At 44.3% G+C, this 12,414-nt stretch overlaps 1 protein-coding gene across 2 annotated transcripts in view; it reads right to left on the reverse strand.

Annotated features, from left to right (window-relative positions):
• Nucleotides 1-252: 252 nt before the first annotated feature.
• TBX15 (T-box transcription factor 15) overlaps nucleotides 253-12,414 on the reverse strand; it is a 98,558-nt gene continuing 86,396 nt past the window's right edge. For both annotated transcript variants that reach the window (XM_080648080.1, XM_080648081.1), the window contains exon 8: nucleotides 253-2,631. In XM_080648080.1, coding sequence (XP_080504206.1) covers nucleotides 1,847-2,631 — 785 coding nt within the window. In that variant the 3' untranslated portion in view covers nucleotides 253-1,846. The remainder of the gene's footprint in view (nucleotides 2,632-12,414) is intronic.

Below are 12,414 nucleotides of genomic sequence, written 5' to 3' on the forward strand. Positions count from 1 at the left end.
TGCACGTCCCACTGAAATCAGACCTGGTTTCAGTTCTCCCTCCCTCTCTGACGGACTGATTTGGTCAGGATAATTTTCTCAGTTTCTCTGGAGCTCACCTACTAACATAAAATGAGGACAGTAATATTTTCCTCTTGGGATCTGAATAAAGGTCATGTAAAGTAGTGGAGATGAGAGCGCCGTGTTCATTGTAAAGCGCAGGGCATGTGCATAGGCTGCTGTTCACATTTTCCATAGAAACAAACACACAGAGAACAATGGCAAAGATTTTATTTAGCGGCTTTCTGTGCTTGGCACTTAGAAACAAGAGTTCCGTGCATAAGGGCAAATTTTTATACACCTTTTCTTCATACATATTTTACATACCTTTTTATTGCCCCCTTTTTTAATATTCTTAATATTGAATTCCCCACTAGGCACATAAATACACTTATCTACAACACCTCAAAACCAAAAATCTTAATATCTGTATTATTTTACTTGGTATTATTTGCATTTCCACACCATTTAAAAAGTTTAGCTTGCACCAAACTCCACTTGTTTTTCTTATCATTAAAGGATTTGAAGGGGAAGGGAAAGATGAAGGCAAAAACCCAAAACATCAAAATGCAATGAACTATTTGATAAACATGGAGATCTAAGGGCAGGTGGAAGGATGTAGAAGGCCCATCTGCAATTCCCTGGGACATGACAGGATCTCTCCTGCCAGGTGTCTGGATCTGACTTGCGAAGGCTAGGCCTCTTTTGTTGCCTCTGTGCTTGGTTTCATCTGCCAGGGTTATAACACTCTTCCATCTTCACACTCCCCCTACGTCCCTTCCCACGCCAGGCTACATGCTCCAGAATCCACACTTCCCACGTGGTGCACCCTCTTCTGGATCACAATGGTCAGAGCTGTGGGATCAAGACTCATTCCTTGCACGGTCCCTCTCACCACTGCCCTTGACCAGGCACAGAGTCCCAGAGACACTTACTCCTCAACACCAAGATTCCTTCTATAACCTGTAGGGGGGCTGGGAAAAACAAACCAAAACCAGTTCCTTGGTGAATTGAAACTCTCATCACTGCTCACACTTCCTCTGTCAGTCTTGCTCTCAGCCTCTTTCTTGCCCTCCATTCTTTCTCTTTCTCCATCTTTTCACGGCACCCCTGGGGACGTCACACTGAGTGAAGACAACCAAAGTTTAAAAACAATTTTCTTCAAGAAGCCAAGTCCAGCTGTAGTTCTGATGTCTTCCCACCTTCATCGATGGGAAGGGGTTCCAGAATACACGGTTCATTCCAGAAACAGGGACAGCTGCAGGGGAGAAAGGTGGGCAGTACTGCCAGCCGGGTCCATCTAGTGTTGTACACAGACAATTCTCGGCGAAAATACCCACTGCGGGCCTCCCTCCACAGAGTTCGCCCAGTTCTGAGTCTGTGTGCATGTATATGTATGTGTGTATAAGTCTGTGTGAACATATGTGTGTATGCATGTATGTATGTATGTATGGGTCATTCTGTATGTGTGTGTGGCTAACTTCATGGCTGCTAAACACTAGCATCTCCCTTAACATTATTATAAAATGATTATTCAGTTTCTTCAAAGAACACTCTGGAGTAGACAATGCTTTATAAAACTAAGCTTTGGGAAGGCAGGAGCATGGCCACTGGGTTGAAGATGATTCCATCACGAGTATACTTCAGTGGCTTCAATGTCTCTTGTCCTTGGGCATATGCTTTCCTCCTCCAGAAAAAAAAAAAAAAAAAAAAAATGCAGTTCCTGTGTTTCAAGGGCCTTGGGTTCCCAAAGAGGAGGAGGTGCCCATGGAGACTCTGGGGCCTTGGCTGGTGTTTGGACTGGCCTTTAAACCATGTGTACGGACATCTGGGAGGAGGAGCCTGGGACCGCCCCATACTGCCGGCCGTCACAGGTGTTAGCCCCCTGCTGGTTGTTGGGGGAAGGGCTGATCATGTGCATGCTGTGCTCCATCCCTGTGGGCAGGTACTGCCTCTCTCCGAAGGCCCCATTGGAAGGCGAAGAACAGAGTAAAGTGCTTTGCGAGGCGCTCAGTTTCTCTGGGCTGGCAGCCAGCCTAGGGGAAGCGGGGAAGTTGTATCCGTACAGATTGTAAGGGTTGTGGAGAGAGAAGGCATTGTAGGAGCTCTGCTGCATGTGGCCGCCCCCGAACATGTGTGGCGAGGAGGTGGTGGAGGCTGCATTGCCTGCCTGCATGACATACTGAAACTGGGAAGTGGGGAAGGACCCCAGCTGGCCACCATAGGCTTCCATCTTGCTGTTGCTAGGCAACGAGGGAGGAGTTGGTATTCCTGAGATCAGGGATGGAGTCCTCTGAGGCATGAAGGTTTCGGAGGGCTGAGTGGCTGCAGCAGCGCCACTCTGCAGCCTGTTGTAGCCACTGTCACTCAGCCCTGGGTAGCTCTGCAAGGCAGCCATGTTGCTTCGGGCACAGGGCGGGTAATCAGAGAGGTTCAGATTGCACAGCTGGCTCTCTCGGCAGCCCACGTTGAAAGTGTTGGGGGCCAGATGAAAAGTTGGAGGAGAACAGGATGGAGATAAAATATGAGAAGAAGCTGAAGGGGATGGTGTGCCAGTGCTGGAGGTGGTCGGGGAAGTGCCTGTGCTGCCCCCTGAAAAATAAAACATGAGTTCCATTAAGATAGAGGCCTTTTAAGTTGAGTCTGTCTAGGCCAGATGCAAGCCATGCAGAAGGTGCCCTCAAATGTCCAAGATGGGCTGGTTTTTACAGAACCACTGTTTTCTCTTAGCTCAGCAAACTTGTGGTAAGTGATTCCACCTGTGTGTGTGTATGTGTGTGTGTCCTCTCCAAAAGAGAGGACACACAGGGTGACAGAAAAGAATACCAAACTCTTGTTTCTCTGTGAAGTAAGTCTTGCTTTTTAGAAAAATAATAACTTCTAATATTCACTTTGCCATTTCTTACCATCAACCTCACTTTCCAGTAAGACCTCTGGTAATCAGCACTGAAATCAACTAGCTCAACTTTTCCCATTCTCAGTGGAAATGCATTATATATGTATTTTAATCGGGCACTGTTGCTTGCTTCACCATATTTAATCTTCCAGCTAAAAATATAGGATACCAAATCTCAGGATCTTAATCTCAGAGGAAATGGAGTACTTGGGGTAAGGTGGGCCAAGTCAAGGTTGAGGCCTGGGAGGGCTGAGCATAGTGGCCCAAGTAGTGGGAACTGAGATATGGGATTGCAGTTCTGTCATATGAAATACATTATGAGCACAATTGCAAGAGCTAGAATAAGCATAAAGCAAAGCTCACCAAAACGAAATCTCCTTTTATAAAAGCCTGCCCAGTTTCAGAGCCTGGAACAAATACTGCAAATGCCATCTTTGGGTTTGGGATATTTACCAGGACAAGAGCCAATCAGGTAATAAAGTCTAGAGATCTCTGTTCTACTCACAGCTTCACAGCTTGGTTACACTCTCCCACCACCACCACCCCCATCTGACCCTAGGCATATCACTTTCCCCTCTAGGTTTCAATTTCCTTATCTAGAAGATGATAACTTGAGTTAGATCAGTGGTTCTCAAGGTAGGAGGAGCTTTAAAAATTTCTTAAGTTCCAGAATCCCACCTCAAACCAACTAAATGAGAATTTCTGAGCATGGGACCTCCATATCCATATGGTCTTAAAGCTACCCAATTGATTCTGATAGGCAGCCCCAGCTGAGAACGAATGATACAAACCAAATTCCTTATTTCAAAGTACCCGAATAGTGATTGCTAAACTTGAGTATGCTTGAGAATCATGGAGGGCTTGAAACCCAGATCACTGACACGCACCCCCCCACCACCACCACCACCACCACCGCCCAGGGTTCCTGATTCTCTAGGTCTGAGGCAGGACCTGAGGATTTGCATTTCCAGTAAGTTCTCAGGTGATATTGATGCTGCTGGTCTAGGGAGCACATATTGGGTTAGAAGGCCTCTTGGTCCCTTTCAACTCATAAAGTCCCTGGATCTGGATCAGAAAGGGCTCTTACGACATGTGGATATTAGAACTGGACTGGTGGCAGGTGCACCAACAGGCGAAGGGCTAGTTCAACACAACCTACTTTGGCCTTCAGATAGTTTAAGAAAACCAAAAAGGACATTCTGGAGCCTCCTCTTTCCCAGGCCAGGAAGCAACAGTGCAGCAACCACTTCCTGTCTCCCATTGGAAATTCAAAACACTGGTTTAGTTCTGGGGCTGTTGGACCTTTCCTTTGAATTCTCTAGAATGAGTGGCTGCTTTGTCTTCCATAGGGAATCTCCCATGGTGGAGCTCCTCCTTCAGGGCAACGTTGGGAGTTTCCCAGAATGATAGAGAGCTATGATTCCCCAAGGTCACCCACAACTCATGTTAGGGACTCTTAGAACCTGGGCTGCTATGAAAGGGTCAAGGACATTTTAAGTGGAAAGAAGCAGGAATAAGGTTTTTATCAGTGAGGGAAATGTGAAGAAAACCAGCAAGATTCCAGATATTGAGATGCAAAGAAACCACCCATAGGGTGCCAGAGAGGATGGTCCAGATTTGCACATAGAGAGGCAGATACCTCAAAGAGAAGCCAAAAGTTCATTTTTAACAGGAAAAGAAAGGCCTCAGCCTACATATACAAAAATGGTAATAGTATTGGGTGTAAAAATACAAATTTAGCTCTTAATAGTTCTTTTCAGTTTCAGATTTTTACAGAGCCCACATAATATCTCTTCCTTGGTCCAAATACTAGTAATTTCCCCAGTGAGCTTCTGAGGTAGAATTGGATTTAGTTATAAGTAGCTGCTGATTTTAAAGTCATTTCAGGAAATTCACCTTCCTGGTTTCTTGTTTATGCCTTAAATTCCTTTAAGAGAGGTCACAAAGACTTTTATTCCATAAATTGAGATAAGGCCAATATTGTACTTCTACTTCTGGAAGACATCAGCCAGCAGCTGACCATGGTAGGAAGAGCACCAAGCCTGATTCCATCCACCCAGCTCATGACCACAGGCAAGGTGGCCTACCTATTCATTCCTCTCACCTGTGAAATGAGGGGCTTGAACTGATAGACTTCAGTTTGTTTTTCTCAAAATTATATTTGTGTCTGAGGATTCAATTGATGACAAAGTGCAAATAGCCAACAACAAATCCTTTCCAGGAATCCTTTTAATAGAATGAAGGCACTCTGGAAGGGAAGACTGGGCAGAGTGAGAAAAAACCTCTGGTGCATCTTGTGTTTGTACCTCTGAATGCCTAGCCTGCAGGGCCTTACAGGAAGCTTGGGAATTCATTTTCTGTAAGCCTATAGTTCCTCTTGGAGGCATTTTCCTTATCTTTCACCCTAAATGCTGTGAGCTTTCGTGAAATAATTGCTATGGCACAAATGGAGAAACTCGACTCCAGCTGTAAAGAGAGTTGTGTTTTATGGGCTCTGTATCTGGTCTCCTCTCTTTGAAAGCCTGTCCTTGCTCTCCTAGATCTGGTGTTTAGGCAGTCCCCCCGGAGAGCCCCTGTGCAGGGCACTGCACTGTCCTGTTACAGGTAGGCTTCATCAGGCGCTGGCCCTCACCCTGCAGCAGGAAGTGTAGGATGGAGCAGATGACTTTTTACAACTCTAATGGTTTTGGGGGGTGACCCGAGATGGAACGAATGGTACTGATTTAAGCCCTCAATTGGTTTCATTACAAAAAAAAATAAGACGGGAACTATTAACAAGTTACAGGGATTTCTGCTGAGCAGATGAGAGGCACATGTTAAAAAGTTTGTAGTCAGCTTGCTTTGGCTTTTAAATGACACTCACTGTAAATGAGACTTGGTGGCCTGCTGAGCTTCAGGGGTGGGAGCCCCCCATATGAACTAGTGTTTGAAGAGGGGAGAGCAAACCTGTCCAAGAGGTCACGATGCTTCCATTGGCTTTGAAGAAATGTTCTAATGCACTGAAAGTACTCAATGCAGATAGTAGCGAGTTTTCAAAGTCCAATAAAGAAGACTGTGGTAAGCACTTTGCAGAGAACCAAACCAAGATACTGAGAAGTCTTTACTGTTATGATCTAACAACTTGTCAGCTGTTAAACAAGATTGGGAGTGCCAGCCAAGTGCTAAGTAAGCATAAGGAGGCAGGCCACCCTCCCTGTGCATTTCAACACTTGGCTGCCTAAGGCCTCTCGTCGCAGAGAAGCTTGGGCAGAGTGGGATGCCAGGCCACGCTGATACAGAGGGATCAGAACTGCCTCTCAGAGAAAAGCGTGCCTCCCTTCCTGCACCCTCATGCCCTCTCTACCTGCCAGGTCCAACTGCTCTAGGGTCTTGATTTAAACTTCACTTAATGATGAACATGGTCTATGGAGTCAAACAAACTCAGTTCCAATTCCAGATGTTTTTCTGGCTTAGCAAGTTAGTCACTCCACATAAATGGAATTATGAATCTCTACCTGGTTAGGGATGTTTTAAGAAATAGATGGAATAATATATATTGCAAAGTACATATAGGCATTAAATATTTGTTTCCTTTCTCCTTCCCTTGTACGAGTGAAGGAATGAAGGAAAGAGAAGGGAATCTTGGTGCATTTGGGTTCTGTTGGGATGGCTCACAGATGTTGGCCTCTGTCCATGGAGCTGAGCATCTCGGCCTCTCCACTGGTGAGCACTGTGTCATAGGTAGATGCCCCAATGTAACAGGCTAGAAGACAGAGCACTGGGCACATGACAGCTATGGACTCACCAGGGCCATATTCCCAGCTCTGCTTCCTCTCTGAATATTGGCCCCTACCCACGCACCTCTGCCCCTATGGACACCAGATGCCCTATGTCTCCACCTCTTTTCAGATCAAGCAAAGCAGAATTGAACACAAATAGATACTTTCCCCAATGGATGACGACCACTGAGTTTACTCAAAGGACTTAATATACTTCTAGAGGTGATTCAAATATAATGGCCATGATATTTACCTTATAGCTGGAAGTCTGTACCTCTTAATCCCCTTCACCTTTTTAACCCATCCCTCCACCCCTCTGACAACTATCAGTTTGTTCTCTGTCTCTGTGAGTCTGTTTTGTTTTGTTAGTTCGGTTTCTTAGATTCCGCATATAAGTGAACAGGGCTTGTACAGCATAGGGAATATAGTCAGTAATATTGTAATAACTGTATACAGGACAGATATTGACTAGATTTGTCATGGTGATCACATTGTAAAGTATATAAATGTCGAATCACTATTTTGTACATCTGAAAGTAATACAGTGTTTTTAAAAACATAATGCCCTGAGTAACCAAAAACCCTCTGGCATTCCAAGACCAGTCCTCCACCCACTCCACCTCCCTGCCCCCTAGTTTGTTGACCAAAGTGAAGAGGTGTTCATTAACATTCAAACTCGACAAGGCTAACAGCCAAAATAACCAAAAATAATCCATGTGTAGCAGGGATTCCATATGAAGACAATAGCCCAGAATATACTTGTGCACTATATGAAGACAGTTAAATTTGACCGTGAAAATCCCAAATAGCAAACCTGCTGACTTTTGCATCTTTAAATTGATCTCTTCCAGACTGTAATATGGAGGCTTTCACATACAGCTTCCTTTTGGGTTCAATTTGTTGTGCTTCCCCATCCCCCCCTAAAAAAAAAAAACAGCTTAAAAATGGTAAAACAAAACCCCATCTGAGCTAGTAAAGAATAAATTTCCATGTAATTACTTGGTTCCATGAGCCAGGCACCCCTCTCGTAGAACTTGATGGCATCTGTCCCTGAGGAGTGCTGACTCACTATGTGTCCTTGAGTGGCTTTCTTTGAGGCTTTCAAACAGGTAAGAGGTAAAATGTCAGCACCCTGTGGACTGATTCCAGGGAATCAACCCAGTAGCCATAAAGTTTAATGATCACAGCCCTGTTCATCCCAACCAAGGTGAAACATTAGAGCACTAATGGGAATTGCGTGGTTTCAGTCTAGAAAGACTCCGAGTGCATCCTTCTCTATAAAGTATAAAGATATGCACAGATCCAAACCTCTTCCCCTAAAAACAGCATTTTATATAGTTGCCCAATTCTCATTCTTCACCTTGGTCCCTCTGTTTCTTAGATGGCCTATTTTATGCCTTCCACATTCCCTAGGTGGACTGCCCCTATTTTTTTCACCTTCCATAAACTTGTTTGTTTCTCTGCTGCTTGTTTTACTGCCTTCCTTGCTGCAGTGTACATCCGTTGTTATTGTAATTTAGAACTAATCTACTGCTCTCCTGGCGACAGTACCTGGTTTCCCACTGAGAAACACCCCTCCTTCCACTCTCACCTATTTGCCCGGCCTCCTGGAAAAGCCCAAGACTCAGAAAAGCACACGACTTTCATCTGGACAATCCAGGCATCACGTTCCCTACCCCCCATCCCCTGCCTCATCAATTGGTTCAGGTGACTCAATTAGAGTCCATGAGCTCAGTGGGATTTTGTCTAGAAACGTTAGGAGAGAGGCACATGACCTTTCCCAACAGATTTAAACCTTAAAAAATGTAGATCCAGGGATGCTGGCAGCTTAGTTACCACCCTGGGGGGCCTGAGAATAAAGTCAGGTGAGAAATGATGACACCTGGGAGTAGGGTGGTAGCAAGGGAAATTAGGATGTGGATAGATCTAAGAACTTGGTAATGTTTGGATATGGTGGGGGATTAATGGATGGTGGTGTCCTTCCTCCAGGAGAGGGCGCCAAATCTGTGAGGTAAATAATAGAATCAGTTTTGGACACACTGAGTATAAGGGACTTTTGAAACGAAATAGAAAATGTAACCAATAACTGTTTGTTTTAGTGATAATTAAAATGTTCTCCAGTCCCTGTCATGATGCTCCTCATGGGCATTATTCCTTATCTCCGTGCTAAATGAGATCTCCTCATTATTCCTTATCTCCGTAATAAGTAAAATCTGCTATTTTCGAATCATTACAGTGATCACACAGTAGTTCAAAGGCTGCTACCCATTCAACTGTTCCCCTTTCCCAATCTCTTACTAGTATAAATTTACTCAGTAACTGATTCCTCTCACTGACCAACCTCTAATTAAAACAAATCCCAAAAACCAACAGAGACCTTCATAATCCTAACCTCAACTACCTGACAAACATTAAAATACCCAATGGTGCTGAAATCTGTCTAGTGGTGTCTGCTACCAGTTGAGGAGAGGGAGGGCTTCTGTCAACGGCAGGTCTCCTCACTTCCACAGATGGAGACATATTGCAGCTCTGGTGTCACTGGTCCGGGAGGGTTCCTTTTAGCATAACAGTTGTCAGATATACCTGGAGACACTTCTCACAAAGGTATTCTCAGTTTGGGCCATACAAATAGCTCCATCATATATGTTATTATAACATCATTAACAGAACAACATCTGAACATCGGGAAAACAGGATTGGACTTGGCTATAACTGACCTGGGCTGTTATTTCTTTTCTTCTGTCTCTGTATTGTCTCAGTCAACTTCCCCAAGCATAACTTAGTTGGTTAATTCATTTTGGCCCTGTCACTAGCAGTGTTCAACAAGAAGCCATTCCTGAAATAAAATTTCTACCCCCAGACTCTCCAAAAATATAAACTCCCTTGTTAATTCTACATGAATATGTCTGAAGGTCAGACCAAGCACTTGACTTCTTTAAAATGAAATATGGACCTATTGAGAGGTATTGCATAAGCTGTTGAACAATAAGCCATCAACTGGAAGAGTAAACTACATTTTTTAATAGAAAATTAAAGCTGTACTAAGGTAGAATGAGGAAAGATAATGTGGTCTGGTGGAAACTGTCCTGTCAAGTAGGAGATCCACTTTGGAGGTCTCAACTCCCTTCTTCCACCATGTAACTGCAGATATGGCACTAGACTGCTCTATGCCTCAGTTTCTTTTTGTGTAAAGGGCAGAGGACACTGAATCCCATGCATTCTTATAAGAGAAAACAAAGAGGACACCCATTCACTATGTTTTTAAAAACAGAAGGATTAGGTTTACAAACCTGTGGCTAATTCACCTAGGTGCTTTCCTTGAAATTTGTCAAAAATGGATCTTAATAAAACATAATAAAAATGAAGCAAGCACAGGATGAATAAAGCATCCTTCACCTCATCCAGCACTTAGGTTGATGTAGCAGCAGCAGCTCAAAAATGCCTTGGGCCATGTGTGTGACATGCCAGAGAGTCATGTGTTTGAAGCAGTGAGGTAATATGGACACCTTGGTGAGTCAGTCATCATTTGGATGTTAGGTTCAGTGCCCACACTGTCAATATTCTCCTAAAAGGTAATTGCTACACAGTCGGCCTGCCACTGAAGTTCTTTCTAGAAGTTCACCACGCTCTACTTCTTCTAAGACACAAAAACAGTTTAACACAGATGGCTCTGACTCTTTTCTTCATTTTATGAGTGATACTGTCCAAGTTACTGAAATTCTTACTTCTTAAAGGAAGAAGAAATGGGGATTGTTACTTTTACACCCTTTGTTAACGTCAAGAAACTAACATTTTTTAATAATGAAAATCTTTAATAATTAAGTCAGTGTATGGTTAAAAAATGTATTTCAGTTAAATAGAGTCTTGGCTTTTCCTCCAGCCCATCCCACTGCCATATGTATCCAATAATTCAGGCTCATTCTCCCCCCTACTGATGAAAAAGGGAGTCACTGAATAAGTGTGACATTTTACTTCAAAAGTTCAATTTCTCTTAAACCATTGTTTACAAAGTATCAGAAATAAGTCTTTGTATCGATAAATTTTTAGTAGAAGCACCATGAAACCTGAGATGTATGCCTAAACAACTCATGCAGTTTCCCATTGCTGCACCTGCCCAAAAAACCTATGCCTCATTGTCCTATACTCTGAAAGGTCTCAGGTTCTATTCCCGGTTAGGGCACATACCCAGGTTGTGGGTTTGATCCCCAGTCAAAGTTTCTCTCCCCACCCCCTTCTCTCTCTAAAATCAATAAAAGCATGCCCTTGGGTGAGAAATTTTAAAGAAGTATAACACCTTGAATATTGACCTGCTTCTACCAAAACTTTATGGGGAGGAAGTCACTTCCATTTCTCTTCCACTTATAAAAATAGAAATAGGAATTCTGGATCATTTGCCTCACCAGATGCCGATAAAGATGAATGGGCTCATCATGTTCTGAATAATCATTAGAAAAGCAACATCTCTTGTCCCTGATTCATCTTCCTCTTTGGTATCCATATACAGAGACATAAGTTTGATGATGATGGTGGATGATGAGATGATGATGAGAGCTAGCATGTACTGAGTGCTTCCTGTCTTTTTAAATGCATTTCCTTAAGTCCTTACAAGAATCCTATCTAATAAAAGAGTAATATGTAAATTGACTGTCACTCCAACACACAAGATGGCTGCCCCCATGTGGACACAAGATGGCCGCCACAAGATGGCCAGCAGGGGAGGGCAGTTGGGAGGGACCAGGCCTGCAAGGGAGGGCAGTTGGGGGTGATCAAGCCAGCAGGGGAGGGCAGTTAGGGGTGACCAGGCCTTCAAGGGAAGGCAGTTGGGGGTAACCGGGCCTGTAGGGAAGGGCAGTTGGGGGGGACCCAGGCCTGCAGGGGAGGGCAGTTAGGGGCAATCAGGCTGGCAGGGGAGCAGTTATGCATCAATGAGGCTGGCAGGGGAGTGGTTAGGGGGTGATCAGGCTGGCAGGCAGAAATGGTTAGGGGCAATCAGGAAGGCAGGCAGGCGAGCAGTTGGGAGCCAGCAGTCCTGGATTGTGAGAGGGATGTCCCAGATTGGAGAGGGTGCAGGCTGGGCTGAGGGACACACCCCTCCCGTGCACGAATTTCGTGCACCGGGCCTCTAGTTCTATTATAGTCTCCCTTTTTCCAAATGAGAAAACTTAAGTGTCAGAAAGGATGAGACACTTGATTAAGTTTGTAGAGCTAGGAAGGAGCAGTGAGAAGAGCCTACCCCACACTGTCTGACTGCAGAGCCTATATTTTTAGTCTCTGTATTCATCATAAAACCTGAGACATTTCAGTGTTTTATGTCACAAACCTTTGTTAGTATATAAACTGCCAGGAGCTCCCCTGAGAGGGAATGTAATATAATAAACTGTCAAGTCCTAGAATGGCCTCCCATATCACAGAGCCACAAGTTCAAAGATAGGATTCTGTGAACAGTGGCCTGTTGATGGAACAGAATAGGCTTAATCTGTCATTTTGATCCGTCACTTTTGGGCAAGAAAAGACTGGAGAGGGAGACTCATAAGGCATCTGACACGGTGGAAAGCTTTCATTCCAGTACCCAGATGAATGGGTGTTGCTCCTGGGAGAGTCACTGACTAGATGGAGAAAAGGAGGTGAAATCAGCCCAACAGCCATCTGCACACATGGCCACAGGTTTATGAACCTGAGCTATGAGGGAAGGGATATTCGAAACAGGGTGAAAAGTACAAA

This window comes from Plecotus auritus (genome assembly GCF_963455305.1).
Source record: "Plecotus auritus genome assembly, chromosome: 12".
NCBI classification, from domain to species: domain Eukaryota; kingdom Metazoa; phylum Chordata; class Mammalia; order Chiroptera; family Vespertilionidae; genus Plecotus; species Plecotus auritus.